Here is a 23,768-nt window from a genome sequence, read left to right as displayed (position 1 = left end):
TGCCAAGAAGCACCACGCGCACCTCAACAACCCCTTCCCGCGCGCCGTACCGACGGCCGCCATCCGCGACGACGGCGACGCGGCCCTGCGCCTATCGTTCCCGTCGACCTCCAAGCTCGCCCACGCGCATGACTTCCCCGTGGGGACCCGTTTCTGCCTCCGCTGGGACCCGTCCCGCGGCGGCGAGGATCACGCATGGTCGGGGGCGGCTGCACGCATCCGGCGGGGGTGGGGGCGGGAGCGGGAGCACATGGCTGTTGGGCGAGGGCGGCTGCGCGCATGGCGGCGGGTGCGGATGCGGGAGCGAGAGCGAGGCAATCGGACGGTTGGGATGGAGGCGGGGTTGATCCGGCAATCGGACGGTCAGGATGGAGGTGGGGGCATGGTTGTGCCTAGTCTACACTATTGCCTTAAGTATTAGTAGAGATTGTATGTGTTATGGCAGTGATGTAGGGGTGTTTCCGGGTTTGATACCTGCCTTGTTTATTCCGTGTCACATTAAATATTTAAATATTATTTTAATTTAGAATTGGTATAGTTCTTTTACGAAGTTTGATGGTCATCTTATTTAATTTTCTTTCGAAAAAAACAAAGCCAAAGTATAAAATATATTATGTGCTAAATAATAACAGAAAAAATAATAGTAATTATGAATTTTTTTGAATAAAGTAAACCGGTCAAACTTTGATTAAAAAAGTCAAATAAATTATAAATGAGAACTAATGGAATAATTATGAATAGGGGTGTAATCGAAATAGATATTACTCGTTTTATACTTATTTTCGTATTTTCTCTTCGAATACTATGGAAAACGAATATTATTAAGTTATGTCTCTTAAAATTTGAATGGACATCGATATCATAAATATCCAATTTTAAGAATATGTATACGGATAAATATTAGATACAAATTGGATACTAAATAACCAAACTCGGATACAAATCGGATTTTAGTTCTATTAATCGAATGTGGACGGATAATATCCGTTCCAATTACACACCTAATTACGAGAATTAAATATATGTTTAATTAGTTTTAATAAATTTTCTTATATTATAATTTTTATTTATATAATTAGTTTTATAAGTAGATTATATTTAATATATGCAATTAATATTTAAATATTTGATGTGTAACGAGTGCGAGGGGAGGGTACAGGTGTACAGTAGCCCAGGCCACGTTTTGAGCTGCGAGGCATCGACGCCGACGTGGGCGTAGTGGCAGGGCTAGCCATGCTTTGCCTGACGGAATAGGGATCAGACTACCAGTAGAGTACCAAGCGCGTAGCGTAGGCCTGGGAGGCTGGGAATCAAAACATCACATGAGACGAGTACCAGCACTCCAGCAGAGCCATAAATTTTGGTTAGGTTAGTCTACACTACAGGTGTACTATAAACTGCTCGACGCACGAATAACACGGTCTGAAATATTATGTGTCTGACATAATATATCAGGATGAGTTTAAACTACATAATATATGAGGTCGAGTTTAGACCGAGGTCGTGATTTATGGATGGACACAGATATAACCTGTTTAAAGCAGATATAAAATGACTCGTATAGATGTACGAAATGGTCCATATATTCATTAAAACCATATTTCTATATACTTTAAAAACGTGAAGCTAAAATTGATGCTAATTAGATGTTTTTTGCAGCGTTAAATTAGAGAATGTGATGTAATTTTAGTTTTGTTATGAATATTAGACAATAAACTGAACTTTATCTGGAGCTAGCTCTACTTATTTTCCCTTGTGACAAAAGAGTTTTTTTAACGAGGCTGTCCTTACACAACTTTAGTAACTTAATAGAAACATTAATTTTTCTTTTGGTCAAATTTATTTGTCTTATCTTTTGTGTTTAAATTCCAGGCTCTAATGTAAATTTTGGGCCAGAAATTCAATTTCGAGCTTTTTATAATTTTGGGTCGGCCAAAAATTAGCCTAGCACGTTTAAGCAATTACGTTTCGAGCCGTGGCCGAGAGCTAAGCCCATGAGCGAACCCGACACGGCCTGAAATAATTACAGATTGTGCTGGCCCGAAATTCAAATGTACATGACCTTTTTGGGCTTGGATCGAGCGGCCTGAATGTACATATAATCTACACATCATTATATTTATATAATATATAATATGTAATACAGGGCAATTGTAATTATACCTTTTATGGAATTATAATTACAATTTTACTCCTCTTTTTTCAACTTTATGATTTACCTCTTGCTTTGAAAACGAAGATGTTGTTTGTCCCTCCCTCTAACACTGTCAATGAACATAAGAATTAACTAGGTCTATGCCCGTGCGTTGCCACGAGAAACACATGAAATCGTTATATGTGTGGTACCGCAAATCAAACAAAGTGAAAAACATGAAATATTTATACACACGATATTGTAAATAAAACAACATATCATAGCAACAGCGAGAGATCCATCCATGCCACAAACGAGCATAGGAGAGAGCTGGAGTGTGCCTTTTTATCACCTTCTTGACACTGGCAGCAGCTACTAATTAACTACTACTGCTACTACTATTATTTATGCCTACTACTCACTCACTTACTATCATATACTTATCATAGGCCTAAGAGCTAAAAAACAACCTGGACTTGTTTCTTCTCTGTTGTTGTCTTCACTGTCCCCTCCTTCTCCCACTCTGAAGAAGATTACACCTCTCCAAAGGTATTTCTTTTTTCTTTGTCAAAGCTTCTCTACGCTCGGTTGATGGGGCCGACCATCATGTAGCCATATCAGTAGTCCCATGCGCACAACAGCCCGTCAACACACAGATTATGACCATCATGATTCAGGATCTATGCTGGCATAACATGCATCATGGTCATGGGAGCAGCAGCTAGCTTATTATTAATGGTTACAGCACTATCAGAAAGACAAGCACAAGGAGGGCTGTTGTTGACACTTACTCCTAGATTAGAGGAATGGAGGGGCCCCTCTCCCTTTTTTTTGCTCTGTGCACCTCACACATCATAGTCCAATGGCTTCATGCCTAGGAGAAAACCTGGAGAAATTATGAACAGATGTAACAACAAAAAAACAATAATCTTTGATTTCTTTTGCTCACCCCACATGAATTGCTTGCAATAAGAGAAACAACACGCAGGAAAGATTTAAGCTAGCTGCTGAGAACGTTTACCTGGGCACCTGAAAGAAGCAGGAGGGCGTAGGGGTCCCTGGAATCCAGCAATCCGGTGGGCGACGCGCAACCGACGAACTCGGCTCCGCCATGGTGCGCGTGCAGCAGCTTCCTGCAACCAGACAAAACGATAAAACCGAAAAAAGAAATTTTTTTAGGTGGCAACTGAAGCTATCGAAACAAACAAGCAACGCAACCCAACGTGCAGTGAGTGCAATTGCAATGTGACTGAAGAGAAGCGCGGATGTGGATGAGAATGCGATGCATGCAGGCAGGCAATGGGCAATGCAACAGAGAAGAAGGGAGAACAGACCTGAACCTACCGGGGACCTTGCCCTTCTCCTTGTAGGGCTTGACGAGCACGCGCGCGTCGCACATGAAGTGCGGGTTGCCCTTGCTCAGTATGGCCTTCACCGTCTCGGCATACACGAAGGTGGCGAAGCCGAACATGCGCTTCTGCTGGTATGGGATGCGCACGTCCTGCACCGGCCCAAACATGCTGCTCGGTCCATCGATGGCGGGGCAACATTATTGGACGGCTAGTGGAAACGAAACGGAATGAGCGGAGCAGGGGTGCCAATAATGGCGGCGTGTGCTCTGGGTACCTGAAGTAGTTGGACACGATCTGTCGCGCGACGGGACTGCGGATGAGGTCGCCGCAGTCCATCCGCGGGGAGCGCACCGGGAACCTATGCATGTCCTCGCCGCCGAGCAGCATGCCCACCGCCGCCCTGGAGCAGGCAGCAACACACGGAGAATAAAATGAAAATGGTGAGACCGGAGACAAAATGCAACCTTTTAATTTGGTGGCGAGGCAGCCGCTGGGTAAAAATGGCACCTTTCCTGACCAAATCAGCTCAAAAGTAGTCAGATCAGGCGGTGGAGGACAAGATCTAGTGTGAGTAATAAGACTCAATTAATTATAGTTTCTGTTGCTATCAGACTACTTCACAAATTTTTGATGCTATCGGACTACTTCACAAATTTAATAATGGCATTTATATTCAGGTTTATACAATACAAATGCAATTCCAAAATCATGCTACCGACATGGTTTAAATGTCCTGTGTGAAACAGCTAACGACATACCCTAAGAAAAATAAGAGAAATACAAACTAAAAGCAGAGCATGGTCTAGGAATAAGCACCTAGCAATATACACTACTTTGTGCCTAATGTGGCAATACATTTCCCTCATTTGTGCCTAATAGTGTCAGCATGACAAGGTGACCAGAAAAGTCGGTTGCCTCATCTCAAGTAGAATTGTCTCTGATGCACTAAACGAGATCAACACCACAAAAAAAATGTCAGTTGCACAAAATTTCATGCAAAACAGTTGGGAGCCCTAAGCTACCTCAAACCAAACACATTTCCTTCCCACCACCTAATCGGAGGTCACATCCTGATGAGTCGGGCATAGCAGTCGGCCATAGCAGAACTGCAGCTGGACTCTGCAACATGGTTATCAGGTATCAACTAATAGAGATTTCTAATACTTCACTTTAAGGCATCAAGAACTAGGACTGAAATAGCATATGAGTAGAGCAGTGATGGTAGGACATTTCAAAGTTCGATGCCTGGATAGGAGTGTATCTTCTTACAACAGCCTTGCTATTATTGGTTCCCATCCGTCGACTATGATCATGACAATTTTTTTGTAAGTGCCAAAGTTTTGTATTTACCAGAGCCATATAACTCATGAAGTTTTCATGACCTAGGTTTGCATAGTAGTACCCCTTAAGCTGGGACGGTTTAAGCTGGCCCTTGTAAACAATAGTCCTATAATATAAAGATATACAACTTTGAATAAGAATTATTTATACAAACATAAGCCAACCAGAATGTCATTTGGCTACATATTTACAATTTTTAAGAGCAAATCTAAGGCAATTTTTTGCTATCCCCCTATAGAAAAACAAAAATATTGCCAAAATTCCATTTTGAAAACTATGCTAAGTGGAGACTCTCTGATCCTTTTCAGCCCTGAAACCTAATGAAATCAAAAGCATGAACAAAAACTTTTGAAGTGAGAAAAGGGAAGCACCTAGAAGATAGAGAGCACATGTAGAAATCCCTCTCTCCACCACGCTTAATGTTCAGAGAGGCTCGAACAGAGGTGATTGAGAGTCTCCTAAGGATATATAGCTGCGACAATTCATGAAAAAATGTTAAAGCCAAATCCATCAAATGTGCTGATATGCACTTACATCTAGTGGTATGGAATTACCTGTTGCTCAAACTCAGCATCTGATCTTGAGCTCTTGGTAATGAAAACCTGCTCAATGACTGGCTCAGTCTCGAGTGCAGATTCACCCAAGTCTGAGTTGTTAGTCGGAACCAGACGCCACCCGAGTATTACATGTCCCAGTGATTCTGCAACCTGCAAGGACAAGATTATTAATCAGAGAAATGAGCTTAACATGAAAATCCTGCATCATAGGCTATCAATTTTATTAACAGTGTTACACCAACCTTCTTAAACTCAGCTTTGCCTTTCTCACGACGCTTTTCATCTGTTGGCATAAAAAACATTCCAACAGCATACTCGCCTGGTGGGGGTAGCTCAAAACCCAGCATCCTTTGCGACCTACAAGAACACCAAAGCAATTGAATAAATGTTGAAAAGAACAGATTTGTTCTTCTATTTCTTTTTGTTGCAAAGAAACTCACCTCTTTGAAGAAGTCATGTGGTAGAGCGACCATGATGCCGGCACCATCTCCTGTATTCTTCTCGCAGCCGCATGCACCACGGTGAACAAGTTGAGCTTTGCATGCCTGCAAAGGAGCAAATAGAGAGCAAATGGTCCAGCCCTTATTCATTAGTAAGATACAGGAGCCAAGGTAGGCCTTATTTCAGAAGATAGGTTAAGGGATATTATTCATTTAATATAAGATTTGTCAGGACGATAAATAGTCCTTGATTTTTGAAAATAGTCCTTGATTTTTGTTGTATAACATATTTAAGTAGTTATGATGTATGATGCTAGATAGAAAGCAGGGTAGCCTTCATGAACACATGCCTAAAATTCATTCAGCTCTACGTCACCGAGAGCACCATTGTTGTCATTATCACATATAATAAATATCTGCTTCAACGCTCTCACACATCGAGGCTTTAGAGATTGTAATTCTTGATTGCCAAAAAATAAAGGCAACTTCCATAATTATTGATCATAACTTCCAAATGTCAAAAATAGCAAGGCGCTAGCCGCTAGGAACACACTATTCATGCATATAGTGCTACAAATATAACTAAGGGTAAATATGAGAGATTTGGGTTACAAGGGAGGACTAACTTGGTGTCGATGCTGGTGTTTCATTGCGTGGTTTTCAGGTGGCTTGGCGTTCTTGCTCGGCACTGCCCACTAACCGTTCGACGCAATGCCGCAAAGGGGTTCCTTCCTGCCTTCGGTGGGTTTGCCTTAACCATTTCGCCAAGTTGTCCTTCACAGCGGAATCCTTCTTGGACCAACAAGGTTTTACCATGCCACTGCCGGCATGTCAGATTGTCGCACGGATGTCTACGTCAATGAAGTACTGATGGTTCTCAAGTCCACCAAGGCTGACAACGCCGATCTCAGGGGTGCTCTTCGTCGGTTCGCTGTCCACATGGATGATGATATTATCCTCATGGTCCTCCAGAAGCAGCGGTCCAACTGGTAGGTCGCCCTGGCGTTCTTTAACTGGGCGGCAACCCTGCTAGGGTATGCCCACGGGTCGAGGGCCTACACCGAGATGTTGGACATTCTTGGGCGGATGAAGAAGGTTAGGCACATGAGGCAGCTGTTTGACGAGATTCCTGAGGAGCGGTGAGCGGGCGGGGTAGGAGAACAAGGGCGCACCCGGCGGCGGGGCGGCGGCGCCGGACACGATGGATTCCGCCATGGCTCACGATCAGACACGCCCTGGTACGCGTACAACACGTTCCGCACAAGCGCGGCCTCCGACACCTCCGTCTCGTCGATCACCAGCTCGGTGTACTCACGCAGCGCGATCTCGTGGATGTTGTCCAGATCCTTGGATACCAGCACTAGGCCGCCCGGCGGCGCCTCGTGCGCCCGTGAGCCCGGCCTGCCACCGGCGCCCGACGTCGTCCCCGAGGTCCTTTTGCGGAGGATGGAGCTATAGCAGGAAAACAAGGCGGGATTGAGGCGGGTGGTAGGGCGGTTCGCGGAAGGATTTGCGGGCGGGCGGTAGGGCGGGCGGTTTTCTGCGGCGAGGTTTCCGGCGTGCGGGCGGGCGGAGGCGGGCGCATGGTTTTTCGAGGCGGGGGCGGTCTACACAACACTCTTAATTGTTAGTAGAGATAAAATAATAATAAATGAGGATAAAATCACAATTGCAAAATGAAACAAGTGTATAGTCCCAATTAAACTTAAAAATAATGTTGAAATTTCCAGGATTAATTGTGATTATACCATTCTCTCACCTTACAATGATTTTACCCACATTTTTATTTTTTAATCACTAATTCAAGTGAAGCAATCAGCGGCTTCATTTTTAAAACAGATAGATAAAATTACAAAGTTTAAAAACGAGGGTAAAATCACAATTGCAACGTCAGAGGGTATAATCATAATTACCTCTTAAAATAATCGTGTACGATTCTCTCTAGAATCTAGAATCGCTTCCAAATGACCAAATATAATATTGATTATAAATGCAGATTTTAGTGATTCTTAATTTTTATTAGAGATTAGAATTATCCTTGGAGTAGCTTCAAGTGATTCTATTTCTTTTTCAACATGCAACAATGATCAATTTTTCTTCTAAATTTTTCAGTGCAACAAATTTAAATAGGTCATATTAGGGTTATTATTTGACAAAAAATAATATTTTTTTTCCAAAAGTGTATTTTTTATTTGTACATTTTTTAGAAAATATTTATTAAGGATATATAGAATCTAGGCTAACATGTAAGGGTTGTTCGTTTTTGTCTGAATATATGTGGACTAGATGGGGTTCAGTGTATTTAAATCCATAGCAAGCGAGAATCTCTTATATTTTTTAATTCCATCCGATTCATATGAGATGGAATAACCGAACAAGGATTAAAGTGTTTTGTGAAGAGGTTTCGATTTAGCACGCGAAACGTTTGTTAAGAAACTCTGCACGAGATCTAGCGACAATTCTATTTTACATTTAATATTCGAAATTTCAAAACTAAAAATGATTAAAAAAATAGGTGTCTATCGTCCCACCAATAAGCAGTAGACTTAATTGTATTCTTTTGTACTTTCTTTGTAGAGGGATCATTAAGGGACCCGTCGTGCGGCAAAGGGATGATAGGCACCAATCCCTACTACTATTAAGACACCAGTGTGGGCGCTGGCGCGACCAATGCCCCCGCCTCGACTCCACCTACGCGCAGCTTGCCGACTTCCATGTGGACCCACCTCGACAACACATATTCCTACTGCCAACTGGACCCACCTCGGCTATCCCTCAGCGCACATGCCCGACCAGCCATGCCAGGCTTGCCAGCGCAGCCGCTCGACTAGCCAGGCCCCCGCAAAGCCTTCCCGGCTCCCCTATGTGCACCAGCGACCAATCCTTTGGAAGCCACGACAATGGCGCCCAGATCTGCTTTGCCTTCCCCTACGCGCTGCACCCACAAATTTGGCAGGCGCGACAATGGCGCCCAAGACCCCGCATCGCCTTCCCCTACGCGCTACACCCACAAATTTGGAAGCTTGGTCAATGGCGCCTAGCCCCAGCATCGTGTTCCCCTACGTGCTCTAGGCTCCAGCATTGCCTTCTCCTATGCGATGCACCCACAAATTTGGAAAGCACAATCTACGTCACCAAATTGGAAAGCACGATCTCGGTCAAGCAATCACAACAACTATCCCCCAAATTTCGCGCTCGCCCTCATTAAAAAGGTCGCCATTCCATCCAGCGCCCACCATCGACCGTTGACTCCATTCTGCACCCACCAACGTCCAGGTGAGTCTGCGATGGTCCTTCATTGTTTAATATATTCTCAGTTTGGTTCTTTTCTCTTTTTGGTTTAACTGTTTACGAACTTACAAGCAGGAGACTACTCCTCATTTGCCCCACTTCATGGAAAATATTCTAGAGAAACAAGAGTGAGCTTTTCTTGTAAGGTTAGTATTTTCAGTTTTTGTTCCATGTATTAACCACTCGTGTAAAGTTTAGTTTTTGTGTTTTTTAAATTTGTCAATACATTATATAATCCTGTCAGGTTGCACACCATGGTATATTGTGGACCTGTAGGAAAAAACAATCATTCAACTTTCATTCGTACTATCTCCTAAGCATAGTGATAGCATGCCACCAGACAAAAGCTAATGGTGTTGTATTCTTGAACTTTAAAACCCTGAACAAACTCAGTATTCTAAGAGATTCATAGTGTTTTTTCCTGGTAGTCTGAGAGATAAGCACTTCCATTTGGCCTCGAGCTGATGTTTAGGTGATCTGAATACTACTAAAAATTAAAAAATACATCATCTTCTTTTCTGTATTTGGCAATGGACAATGAGTGTGGTAGCTTTCCTGTCCTCTGGAAATTGTGTTCTCTTATAATGGTGCACAAATGCTTTCAAAATTATTAACAAGCATAGTCTCTAGTAATTCTAGTTAAATTTTCTTGCATTCTCCTCGTACATATGAAGCTGATGTGCTAATAACACTACCTTTATTGCAATCGTTTATAGATATGCAATTCCCTAACGGGGCGTTTGGATCCCTTCATTTTAGAGGAATTGAAATTCACTCAATAAAGTAACTTATTTAGTTTGGAATTTGGCATTCCACCACTTTCCATAAGTTAAGATATAAGCCTATCTCAAATTCATGAGGTTGAGTATGGGAAATGATTTTATGCATGAGTAGAATTTGTTTCTACTTTGTAACTTACATGACACTTTTTGTCTCACTCCTCTATAGTAAAAATGTAGCACATAAATATCTTCGATATCTTGCTAATAATAGTACACAAATGTATTTTGCATAAAACCGAATTAGCTTAATTAATATACGTCTAAATTATTATTATTAGAATGGAATTCAATTCTAATGATCCAAACGGGGCGTAATGGGAAACTAACATATGTTTAGGGTTTAGGGGATATCAGCTGGTGGTTTTCTCCTGTTATTTTGGTGGGTTACTTCAAGCTCATAGAAAATATTCTATAGAACCAAGAGTGAGTTTTTCTTGTAAGGTAAGTATTTTTCAGTTTTTGTTGCATGTATTAACCACTCGTGTAAAGTTTAGTTTATGTGCTTTTTAATTTTTTCAACACATTATGTTTTCCTGTTAGGTTGCATAACACATAATTTTTTCATGTGTTGTTGCTAACTGAAAATGTTATCTATGTTTATGTATTAGTTCATAGTGTATTCAGATCTGCTTTGCTTTCTTAACGATGTACAAATACACTTGCTCTATTCATAGTGCTTTTGCCTTGTATTATGAGAGATTAGCACATCCATTTGGCCTTGAGCTGATGTTCAGGTGATCTGAATACTACTAAAAATTAATTAGCACATCATCTTCTTTTCTGTATTTGGCAATGGACAATGAGTGTGGTAGCTGGCGTGTTCTCTGGAAATAATGGTGCACAAATGCTTTCAAAATTATTAACAAGCATAGTCTCCAATAATTCCAATTAAATTTCCTTGCATTTTCCTCGTACATATGCAGCTGATGCGCTAATAACACTATCTTTATTGTAATCGTTTATGGATATGCAATTCCCTAATGAGCAACTAACATATGTTGTTGTTTAGGGGATACCAGATGGTGGTTTCTTCTGTTCTTTTGGTGGGTTACTTCAAGCTTATAGAAAATATCCTAGAGAAACACAAGTGAGCTTTTCTTGTAAGTCGATCCTGTTTTGTTTTGTTTTTTTGCTAGGCTGATGTTCCAGAGAAAGAAATGGAGGCTAAGAGGACGAGATGCCAATAGTGAATTACCAGTTAGTGGATATTGATAGGGATTCCCCGGCTGCTACCAGCTCAAGCAGATTAGGAAGTGGCTCATCTTCATCCAATGGTACAGTACAGTGGAGCAAATGAGTATCTGTCAGCATAAATGATGAGTTATCGATCGAGTAGCCTGTTAATTCATTAAAATTCCTTGCAGATTCGGACTCTGATGTTAGAGTTTATTTTTTCAGTAACCAATGTCATGTGCTGGTGTAGTTTATTTTTTCAATCCATATATATATATATATATATGTATACTTGCTAAATCTGTTTTTTCTCTTCACCTTGTCTTGTGAGTTGCCTCATTTCCTTACGTAACAAAGTAATCTTGTGTGTTATTTTGTTGTAAAATACGTTATGCAGTTATCTAAATTGATCTACAATTATGAGCCTCTGTTATGCAGTTACCTATACTTGTTTTTGTTGTGGAGACCTGAAGATTCTGAAAATGCAATTATGTATTTTGCAGTTATATGGTTTTGCATACCTGTATCTATTTGTGTAATGCATTTTCCTGTATATATGCAGCTTATATCCATCATTCTTCAGGTCTGCAGATGACTGCATCTTCATGTATGAAGGGCTACCTATTCCTGTTTTCTTCAGTTATGTAGGTATGCATATGACTGAAGATGACTAAATAGGACATTCTTAGGTTATGTAGGTATGCATGTTTTGTTTAACTATTTTTGGCTATTCAAATTATATATAGCCAATTTTCTTATTTTTTGGTCCTTTGTGTCAGAAAGGAATTCCGGCCTATACTGCTCCATAACCAGAAGAGGCAATGACTGCTCTCAAACAAAGAGCTTCGGAGTTGGGTGTATGTCTTTTGGGGTTGCTTCTATTAGGTATGATACTTAATGCAGTGTTGGTGTATGAAGATCTCTCTCCAAGTCGTTGGTCCTCTGGAGCCCCATCACCTAAAAGATCAACATCTTGGGCTCCATGGATAACGGCAAGTTTGTGCCACAGAAAGCTTGTTTACGATGGTGTAGAAGGCCAGTTCACAATCTTTGTTTTTTGATTCTGTGTATTTAGTAAATTGTCGAGATATTTGTCTATTCTGTATTGATTCTTTAGAAATAATTTATGTAATATTATAGTGTTTGTTCGAGATCTGTTCCTTCTATTTATAATAATAATAATACACATTTATGTCGTCAATATAATATTAATGTTATGATGATATTTTGTCACACGGATTTTGTATATCATAGTGTTTTTTGTCGTTTAGTATTTATATTTTATACTAATTTTTAACTTCTGTGGCAACGCACGGGTACATACCTAGTCACCCAATGAAGGGACGACAAGCCCCTTTCCCTCTATATAAGTTTATTTTTCTCTTCTAGAGTTTTATTTTAAAGCTCCATGGTTTTATTATCTCTACTAGGTATATGCCAGTGCGTTGCCAAGATAGTTAAAAAATAGTATAACACATAGATACGAAATGCAAACATCACTATGACTTGCAAATTCCATGTGGCAAAATATCATCACAACACTAATATTATATTGATGATAAAAATATGTATTCTAGTACAATGTCCGTGCGTTGCAACGACGGTACAATAAAATATTAGTGTACAATGATTACGTAAAAACGAACACATATGACCATGGCTTCGTGCAAATGACGACACAAGGAAGGACCAGGTTACTATGCACGCTCAATAATCAAATGACTAATATGTTGCCTAAGTAACCTACCACATTCCTGAAAACTGTTGAAGCTAAGAGTAGGGATGGTTTGATCTGCTGCTAACATATTAATATGTACATTTATAACCCAAAAGTTCATCAAAAATCTTTTGTACCTTATGGACTGCATTGGCATTGATATCAACAAACTTTAAGAGCTTTACAAGATCCAAACCAACTTCCCTGTAGTTGTAGGCTTCTCTTATTTAGATATCTCCTGTAGAAATGGCAATGCTTGAAGTCTTGCCTCTTTCTTCCCTAAAACTTCAAGCCTTGTTGCAAACAATCCTTGTTGTTCTATCATAAACTACACAATATTTTGAATCTAACATGGAAAATTAGATGAGATCATCTAATGTGCATTTAATCTGTTCATTTTTCAACTGAAATGACTATATGGAATTGTTGGTGGGATTGTGAAATATACCTCATCATCAAGTAGCTTTGAGAACTCCTTGAAAACATGTCAGCAGTCGCCTTATTTAGACCTAAAAACAGAAGTTACTTAAAGTGGGAGTTGTTGGGGCGAAGGTGTAACACCCCCCTCGCTCGATCGTCTCCACCGCAGAAGCGGAACGCGTCAGAGGGAAAACAAGAGCAAGCGAAGACTAGAAGAGTGAGAGCCCCATGACGGAGGGAGTGTACAGAACGGGCGAAGGCTTTAGCATTTCCTGCCACAGATGGGAATGGCGAAGGCTTCCACCACTACCGATGGCTGGACGCATGGAGCGTGAAGACTACGTGTCGTTACCCGCGTGTTATTGTAATGGGGGGGTGTAAAACCGCAGGGTCCCACTTGTAAGCCAATGTGTGGGTAGAGTTGTTAGTGTGTCCGTCCATGGGTGTACTTAATCACGTTGTAATGACTCGCGATAACCCATGGGAGGGGAATATTCTAGGGATAACGTAGGTAACTAGGGGCATAACCTTATTTGAAAGGGTGGAATCGTCCCCTAGTTACCAATAAATACCCCGTACATGACCATTGCGGGGGACAGAGAAAACACTATTGCTCTAATACATTGTGTTAGCAGGCATCAAACTATTTTCGTTCTCCCATTGTTTGAGCTAGCTTGACCACGTGTCGGTCGAGCCCTCGGGGTGACAACATGCATAGTCAAGACTGATTCTAAGGTAGTCGTCGACCAAATCGAAAAGGACTACCCCGCCAAAGAGCCAGTCCTCATGCAATATCTCTCTGCCGTACGAAGTCTAGAGAAGCAATTCAAAGGATTCACCTTACAACACATATAGCGAAACAACAATGAAGAAACTGACATGTTAGCCAAAGCAGTAGTGAAAGGTGAACCCTTGCCATCCGACGTGTTTTTCCACACTATCGGCACACCAGCCGTAAGAAACCCCAAAGGCTTGCAGATAACACAAGACCTTGACAGACACCGAATAGTAAATTTGATAATGACCAAAGACTAGGGGGCACCCATCACCTTATATCTTCAAGGCCACTATCATCCCTCCGACCAAAGCGGAGCTAAAAGGTTAAAACACAGAAGCAGAGACTTCGCTGTGATCGATAGACAAGTATACAAGAAAGGGATAAGTCAACCTGTGTTAAAATGCATAACTAAAGTCGAAGGCATAGAAATTCTCCGAGAAGTCCACAGAGGAACATGTGGATCACATTTAGGACCTAGAGCTCTCGATGATAAGGTCATGCGCTAAGGTTTCTACTGGCCATCCATCATGTGCGCAGCTAACACAACGTCCCTTTCGTGCGAAGCATGCCAAAAATTCTCACCTCGAATGGGTGCCCCTTTGCAGTTCACAAAGCTCATCGCATACACCTGGCCACTACAGCGTTGGGGACTCGACATTGTTGGACCGCTGCCAACAGCGCAAGGCAATTTAAAATTCACCTTCTTTGAAGTCGAGTATTTCACTAAGTGGATCGAAGCCAGAGCTGTGTCAATAATAACGTCGAAGACAACGTAAAAGTTCTTCTGGCAGAACATTGTTTGTCGATTCAGAGTCCCTTCCGAGTTAATAGTCGACAATGGTAAACAATTCGACAATCAAGATTTCAGGGAATTTTGCAACTCCATCGGCACGAAGGCAGTGTTCGCATCAGTCTACCACCCACAATCCAATGGAGTAGTAGAACGCACTAACGGCAAGATTTTCAATGCTATAAAGAAGAGACTTCTAGACAACAAAAAAGGCAAATGAGTTGACCAACTTCTTGAAGTCATTTGGGCGCTAAACACAACAGAATCTAGAGCTACCAGATTCACCCCTTTCCGTTTAATGTATGGATCCGAAGCCATGAATCCGCAAGAGCTGAAGCATGGATCACCACGAACAAATGCCCCAACTACACCAGATGTCGACGAGTCAACTACCAAGGACCTTCTCAATGGAGATCGAGTTTTCTCCCTCGAAACATTGAACAGATACCAAGCGCAAACGAAGGCATGGCGAGACAGCAATATCACCCCTAAAGAGTTCGACAAAGGGGACCTCGTCCTAATCAGAACCAGTAGAATAGAGTCCCGAGGCAAACTCGAGCCCAAATTGATAGGGCCCTTCATCATCAAGAAGGAAACGTCCCCAAATAGCTACAAGCTAACAACATAATCTGACGAAGACCTCGAGCATTCATGGAATAGACAACTTGAGGAAATTTTATGTATAAGGAAACAAATACCAAGGCCTTCGCGCCTTTGTAACACCTACAAACATTATTTCAGTCGGGCCCACACCCTTTTCCTCGCAGAGGGTGAGGTTTTTAATGAGGCGGCACCATGTAATATATCACCACAAATATCCCCCACACAAAAAGGGAGATACCATGACAGCAGGATGTCAAAAAATACTGCGGAGTCGGTCTTCGACTTTCAACGCTAAAACAGTCACCGCAACAGAGAGTGTAAACAGTCGTTGCGTGCGACAGACATTATCCAAGCAAAAGTCGCCTAAGGGTGCAGTTGGATCAGCACAATAAGTGCGTAATAGCACCCAAGGGTGCGAAGTCGTCCTAGAGGCACATATTTTTTTTATCCAAGCAAAAGTCGCCTAAGGGTGCAGCTGAATTAGCACAACAAGTGCATAACAACATCCAAGAGTGTGAAGTCGTCCAAGAGACGCATATTTCTATCCAAGCAAAAGTCGCCTAAGGGTGCAGCTGGATTAACACAGCAGGCGCATCACAAAGGTACAAAGTCCTCGCCAAGACATACGGTTATATCCTAGCGCAGGTCTCCGAAGGGTGCAACCGGATCATTACAAACCTATTAACGACACCTAAGAGTGCGTAGTCATCAAAGGATGCAGCTGAGATAGCGCAAATACATTTTAATGATACCACAACGAGAGGCACATCACATTTCAAGTCCAAGATACACAATACGCATAGGAAAATCATTCAAATACAAGTGTCCCCATAGCCTTCCTTTGGCGAAGGGGGGCGAGGGCATCGTTTTCGCTCAAATTCACCAAAGAACGGCAATGGCAACATGCATCTTACATTGGCTCTTATTTTGGGATAAGGCCGACTTCACGGAAATTGAACAACATCAGTATCAACTCTTCACCGTCAAAAAGAGTCCATAGATCCCCCTCCTCGAAACATGACCCGGCCATCGGTCCCAGTATGATCCGACGGGTCCCCTCCTCCAACCGTGTTCCACTCGGGAGACAAGACCTCTCCATTCCCATTCGGCGATGTCTTCGGGGGACTCCAATACCTTGCGAAGACTCACCAAGCATTCCCACACTTCATTTTGAAACCCCAATTCTTCTCTGACCCCATGGTTCACCTAGGTCAACCCTGGCTGAAGTCTCTGTCACCGCAGGGGGGCGACCCTTGACGGAGACTCTGCGATAGATAAATCTAGCGCCACAAAATAATCTAGATCATCTTCCGAAGACTCGTCGTCCATCCTAGTGAATGGTCTCACCAACCTCTCACCCTTCGAAGACCATGACTCAACATCAGATTCATCAGAAGTGTCACTACTAAGAATTATCACACTTCGACACATTAATGATTCATCATTCTCGTTATCATCGAAGTTTGCTTGCGCAGGTCCAGATGCCGGAACCTGCGCAGTAGTCGACCTTAAGTATCATACAAAGCGAACACTGTCAAACCACTCCTACTATATTCTTTAAACCTGTGCAAAAGTCCCCGCCGCCACAGGGCCCTTAGTGTCGCTGTCCTTGAGCGAGGATTGTTCTTCCGCTCCCATCTCCACCTCGGCGTCGTTTCAGGCCACCGAGCTCTCCAGGCCGGTGAGGTCTTCTACCTCTTCATCCCTCACTGCCTGCGAAGATAGCACAATAATGTTTTAGACAACAAACACACACACACCACCATCTTCAAAGACAAACATACCTGTGCAAGTGCTCGGTCGACCCTCTCCTGGACAATGCCACGACCGTGAGGACCCGCATACTATCATAAAGCATCCCAGCAGAGCGCTTTAGCACATCGTCTTTGATCTAGAATACACCAGCATCGAAGTCCTCGTTGCCCCGTGTAAACCATAGTACAGAGTACTCATTGCCTTGACTTTGGAATTAATAAAGGATCTCTTTTGAGTAGGTGATTTATTCATGAGACACATTTTCTTTTAAATAAATACCCAATAAAAACAACTAAAAATTATGCATCATGCTAGACTTCCTTTGTTTGTGCATTCACTAATAATAATAATGGTAATGAGATATATTAATGGGAAATCAGGGTTTAACCTAGTTTGAAATCTAGGAATTAAAAAAGGACATAGAAGAGAGGAGGAAAAGGGTATACACTATGAAGAAACATGTATATAAATAAATACATCGTTCCCTGCTAGTATTTCTAATTGTACCTATAATCTAGGTGTGAAACTTACAGAAAAGTTTGAATTCAAATTTGAGATTTAAAAAGAGAAGAAAGCAGAAAATAAAAAAAAGAAAAGAATAAGGAAAACCAGGGACTGGGCTGCTTCTCCGTGGCCGGCCCACCAAGCCCCTAGCCATATGTGGCCCAAACTGGTGGAACGACGCCAACATGTGGGGCCCACCGGGCAGCCGCGCAACCGCGCTCACTCCCCGTCCCCTAACTGGCCGGGCCATTCACCAGCTAGCCGCACCCATGTACCGACATGCAGGCCGTTTCCCTTAGATGCAAGAGGTGTCCGCGGAAGCCGCTCTCGTGTGACTGACAAGCCGCCCCCACGTGTCAGTTCACTCCCTCAACCAACCCATTGACTATGGCGTGGTCAAACCGTGAACTGCAGACTCCCCTCTTCTCCTATCCCCGAGCTAACCTACCTGGGCTATAAGGGCGCGGAGTGCTTTCGCCCTCCCTCCTTTCCACCCATGACCCACCATTACCGTGCCGCCGTGTGAGGGATTGATTTGGGGCGGGTGCGCCATTGCCGCCGACCCCGTCGTCGGCAAAACCACGCGACTGCCACCATAGAGCCGTGCATATTGTAACACCTCGGGATCCACAAACACCCCAGAATGCTACTAAACTACACATCTAACATTCATATATAAAATTTTGACAGCATCTCCTTTGAAAATTTGCATAAACGGGGAAGCAACAAAGTATAAATAGATATCATGATAAGAAAACATAATAGACATTAATAATCTGCTAGCAATGGGAAGATAACCATAACGACATGAACTAAATTAACCAGTGCACACAACTAGTTAAAAAAACATCCTTTGACAAGAAGTTTCTAATTAAATCATGACTGCGCCTAGGTAGCGTTATTATGAGAGTGAAGGTGGATGTGTTGCTAATTCCCCACTCCCCCTGATGAGTAACAAGCACCTGCATTGAGTAATGCAAGAGTGAGATGAAACATCTCAGCAAACAAATTGTTTTGACGAGATATTTAAACCAGAAATTGAATTAATCAACATTTTAAAAGAATCACAATTAAGATCAGAAATACTTGTAGATATAGAGCTCAGTAGTCCCAATATAACCAATACCATCTCATTTCCTCGAACAACCACAATAGGTTGTATAACACTTCCCTGCATCAACAATACCTGCAAATATCACTTAAATGTATGCATATGAATGCAATGGGTAGGTCCTCTATCTTCATACCTCTGAGGGTATAAAACCACATCATCTACAAATATCACTTCAGTGAATGTATATGAATGCAATGCCTATGTCCTCTGCCTTCATACCTCTAAGGGTATGAAGCCGCATCGTACCCCTCCTCGGGCAACGTACGATGCTAAGTTGTACCGGTACGGTCAGACCATAGGTCACGACAAAACTTCAGATGCAAATGAGTCATGCAATGTATATGGCATGCTATATTTATCAATAAACTTCGCTTCCTTTAGATACAATACAAACCTCAAATAATACTTCATCTGCCTTCAGATACAATACAAACCTCAAATAATACTTTATCTGCCTTCAGGGGTGTGAATTAATCTCATGGGTCATACTCGAACCATAATCATCATCAATATATGATAGAGCATCAATATAATACAATCAAGTAAAACATCATCATAGATTTCAATTATGAAGAATCCAATAATTCTGAATATTAGAGTGTAGGCGATAGAAATAACAGGTCAAAACGGTAGCAACCACCGCTACATTCACTTGCCTTCATCGAAGAAGAAAAATGTACTAGGCATGATCTGGAGTGTAGCCACCTGCTAGCGGGCATAAAACTTAGTACAAATATTTCACAAACATTTGCCAACAATCAACAAATCGCTCCTACACTTGAAACCAAGACCTGGTGGAAAGACTCCCACCCTGAACCACATGCCATACAACAGCATCACTATTTGTTAATTTTGTATCTTTAAAATTATAACAGTGGTGATATCAAACAAATACTCTAGGAGTATCTACACAAAATACTCTACAACTTCGGTATTCAATGGATAATAAAATTCTGCCATCTATAAGTTCTAAAACATCTGACAAGATAACTGACTGAATCTATTTCAGACAGCAGCATAGTTAACTTAAAAATTCTATATCTCTAAAATTACTCAACCAAAAATTATGAAATTCTTCTGGCCATAAGAACTTTTATCCCTCTACAAAAGTCTCCATAGTTGTAAGAGCCAATTCGGCCATTTACTAGATGAAACCAACCAGTGAACAGACCCGCTCATTTTTGTCAGGCAAACAGGAACAGCCACAGTAAAACAAACATAACTGGAGTTTCGAAATTCATATGAATGCACTATTTAACAATCTGAAAATCTTATGAAATTATTTAAAACTTCTTTTACCGACCTAAAGTTTAATTCTGTTGATAAAATTGCCTAAATCTTAAGAGAACAGATTCTGCATAAAATTATAAGACTGAAAAACTGTTATAATCAAACTGCAATAACTTTCTGATCTGATGTCCGATTGAGGTGTTCTTCGCGGCCACGGAAAGATATACAAATTATCTATGACTCATAGATTGACTTTTTATTTCTTTGAGGCCACTAAGAGTACGGAAAGCTGGTATGAACAGAAACTGTCGAATCTGCCATTCTGCAGAAACTAATTTCGAGATCAAAATCTAACCCCACATCTAATCCAACCTCTAATCCTTCAATCCCCATGATCCACAACCTCCAAAAACACATAATTACATGGAGGAAAATGGATCTTATCCTTACCTAGGGTTTCCCCAAGAAAATCTGCAAGAAGAGATGGGGTAGAACATCTCCGTGATCCTCTCTTCCTCTTCAATTCAACGTGCTCCTCCTCTTCTCGATCCTTGCTGCGTGGGGGGGGGGGGGAGATCTAGGGAGGAGGAAGCAATGGAGGGCGACTGCAATGGGAGGAGAGGGGGCAGCCAACCAAGGGGAAAGGGGGGGGGGGGTGGCGGCCAAGAGAGGGGGGGAAGGGAAAAAAGGTGGCCACCTAGGGTTTTGTGGGAGAAAGAAACGATGCCCCAGATGACTTCTGACTTTGCATCCAACGGCCCACAACCCTTTCCCTCATCCACACACCGAAGATCAACTTTTGGTCAACATTTTTTTGGGATATTACACTCAACCCCCTTAAAAAGAATTCATCCTCGAATTCGACCACTCCAAGCAAAACACCCAAGGTACCCCATATAGCACCACCAATCAAAACATGGGTCCATTATTGGTCTTAATTAACACAAGAACTTCTACCTTGGACTAATTGTCTAAGGAAACTACACGACATGACATCAAGCATGAAACAACATGCAATGAAGCTCAAAGCAAGTCATAGATGCAATCAACACTACAATTTCACACCATCGAATTTGGATGCAGTTATACATCAAAATCAATGTCTTAAAACTACACTCTTTTATGAAGGGGTAATATGTACTAAGCACAACCCTTACCAACTTCAACAATTCTTTTTAATTAAATGGTGAAACATCCACACCAGATGAATGTATAAGAAGATCAAACACCTCACCTCAAAGCACCACGAAACAAGTAGTTCTATTGAAACAAAACTCCTAATCTTCCTAAACCTTTTTCTTGCCATCATGAAAAGATAATCATGTAATCTAACATTCTTTGCACCCCACTAAAGGGAGAAAATCTACAGAACTAATGGAGCAATAAAGCCAACAAGAAGCCAATAACATTCTGTGCGGCACAGGTCATCGAAGAAATGCCAAAAGCTCCACAAAGTGCACTGATAGCACAACAACACAATACTTGGTTAACCAATGTCACTATACTTCATCCAACAACTCAACTAAGAAAAATATCCAAACTAGTAAGGTTAACCTACACATAATATAAGTCTTCATCTACTGTAGTTCAGAAACTTACATTTCATTCTATCATACGATACACTCAAAGTACCAGACATATAAGGTCAATAATAACCCCGTAATCCTTCACACATTTGACAAACATATCAAGTTGATGTAAAACCACATCATTTAGGAATAGTTGACTAACCACACACAACCAACTCTAGGCTAGACAATGACTTCATTCAAACCAATAGATAGGTGGTCCAACAATGGCTCCACAAGCATGCATCGGTAAGAGAACCATCAGATCCTCAACATATTAATACATAATCAATGGATCAAGAAAATCAAAGATTTATTCTACACTTAGTATGACTAACAGACAACCACTTTAAACCACATCTAGGCTTTGTGGCAACTAAAACACACAATAGAAGAGATGTAAGCCATTCTGCTATGTAAAGACTTCCCCCAAAAATCCATATAAAGTACTAATATTCATTTCTTTCAGAACTGGTTTCTTGACATAAACAATCATTCTTTGCAAAGATAGTTGGAACTATCCACCAACCGCTCAACGACTTAAATTCAAATTGATGGTTACCTTGTAACCCAAAACACACTCCTCTTAGAAACATCCTCAATCAAGCATATATAACAATATTATTGTAATAAAACTCAACCATGAAAAACATGGTGAAAACAACATAAGCATACTTGTATATCAGAAGCATAATAACAACTTCAATCTCACAAAATACCAGCGATATCAAACGCATTAATAAAACATTATAAAGATTTAGGGATAAATTATATCAGACATTAAGTCATAAACAACTTACCACATCACCATAAGGAATAGGGAGGGGTGAAATTATTGTCATCTGCACTTCAAAGACATTAATATATATCAAATATATTTGAACCCATACCCTTCCTATATGTGCAAGTGTGTCAAATTTATCTTCAAATTGCCAAGAATCTAAAGCCTATGCTTTGATACCAACTGTAACACCCCGGGATCCACAAACACCCCAGAATGCTACTAAACTACACATCTAACATTCATATATAAAATTTCGACAACATATCCTTTGAAAATTTGCATAAATGGGGAAGCAACAAAGTATAAATAGATATCATGATAAGAAAACATAATAGACATTAATAATCTGCCAGCAATGGGAAGATAACCATAACGACATGAACTAAATTAATCAGTGCGCACAACTAGTTAAAAAACATCCTTTGACAAGAAGTTTCTAATTAAATCATGACTGCGCCTAGGCAGCATTATTATGAGAGTGAAGGTGGATGTGCTGCTACTTCCCCACTCCCCCTGATGAGTAACAAGCACCTGCATTGAGTAATGCAAGAGTGAGATAAAACATCTTAGCAAGCAAATTGTTTTGACGAGATAGTTAAACCACAAATTGAATTAATCAACATTCTAAAAGAATCACAATTAAGATCAGAAATACTTGTAGACATAGAGCTCAGTAGTCCCAATATAACCAATACCATCTCATTTCCTCGAACAACCACAACAGGTTGTATACCACTTCCCTGCGTCAACAATACCTACAAATATCACTTCAATGTATGCATATGAATGCAATGGGTAGGTCTTCTGTCTTCATACCTCTGAGGGTTTAAAACCAGATCATCTGCAAATATGACTTCAATGAATGCATATGAATGCAATGCATATGTCCTCTGTCTTCATACCTCTAAAGGTATGAAGCCGCATCGTACCCCTCCTCGGGCAACGTACGATGCTAAGTTGTACCGGTACGGTCGGACCATAGGTCACGACAAAACTTCATATGCAAATGAGTCATGCAATGTATATGACATGCTGCATTTATCAATAAACTTCACTTCCTTCAGATATAATACAAACCTCAAATAATACTTAATCTGCCTTCAGATACAATACAAACCTCAAATAATACTTCATCTGCCTTCGGGGGTGTGAATTAATCTCATGGGTCATACTCGAACCATAATCATCATCAATATATGATAGAACATCAATATAATCTTTTTGGGCTTCGGCTTGAGCTTTGAATTGAGCTTCGTCTTCTTTTATTTTATTTACCAATGAAATCAAAATCTTGTCTTTCTCTAGACCTTCATTTCTTAACTCAATCACCTCTGAGCGAAGGTTGTTAAGGGCCATTGTACAACCTTCGTCTTCGGCGCTTTTCTGTGCCCGCAAGGCATTACTAAGAATTAAACCCTGCAAAGAAGAAGAAAGA

The 23,768-nt window shown here is 41.3% G+C and overlaps 1 protein-coding gene across 1 annotated transcript; it reads right to left on the bottom strand.

Annotated features, from left to right (window-relative positions):
• Window positions 1-4,479: 4,479 nt before the first annotated feature.
• LOC103653492 (glutamate synthase 1 [NADH], chloroplastic-like) lies at window positions 4,480-5,905 on the bottom strand. The gene is made up of 6 exons (XM_020551855.2): window positions 5,825-5,905; window positions 5,627-5,741; window positions 5,382-5,534; window positions 5,199-5,299; window positions 4,837-4,933; window positions 4,480-4,605 (listed from the first exon to the last, which is right to left on the bottom strand). Exons 1-6 carry the CDS (start codon window positions 5,869-5,871, stop codon window positions 4,510-4,512), a joined length of 609 nt encoding a protein of 202 aa, XP_020407444.2. The 5' UTR covers window positions 5,872-5,905; the 3' UTR covers window positions 4,480-4,509.
• Between the last annotated feature and the right edge of the window lie 17,863 nt (window positions 5,906-23,768).

Source organism: Zea mays, chromosome 4 (assembly GCF_902167145.1).
Source record: "Zea mays cultivar B73 chromosome 4, Zm-B73-REFERENCE-NAM-5.0, whole genome shotgun sequence".
In the NCBI taxonomy this organism is placed as follows: Eukaryota; Viridiplantae; Streptophyta; class Magnoliopsida; order Poales; family Poaceae; genus Zea; species Zea mays.
This window is presented reverse-complemented; position numbering and strand designations above follow the sequence as displayed.

What these genes read in the sequence shown, in the direction of transcription:
- LOC103653492 (XM_020551855.2), bottom strand. Translation starts at nt 5,871, where the DNA reads ATGGTGCCGGCATCATGGTCGCTCTACCACATGACTTCTTCAAAGAG. An exon ending in GCAAAGCTGAGTTTAAGAAG is followed by an intron (nt 5,535 to 5,626) that starts GTTGGTGTAACA and finishes TTGTCCTTGCAG; the next exon opens with GTTGCAGAATCACTGGGACA. An exon ending in ATGTGCTCTCTATCTTCTAG is followed by an intron (nt 4,934 to 5,198) that starts GTGCTTCCCTTT and finishes TTTATATTATAG; the next exon opens with GACTATTGTTTACAAGGGCC.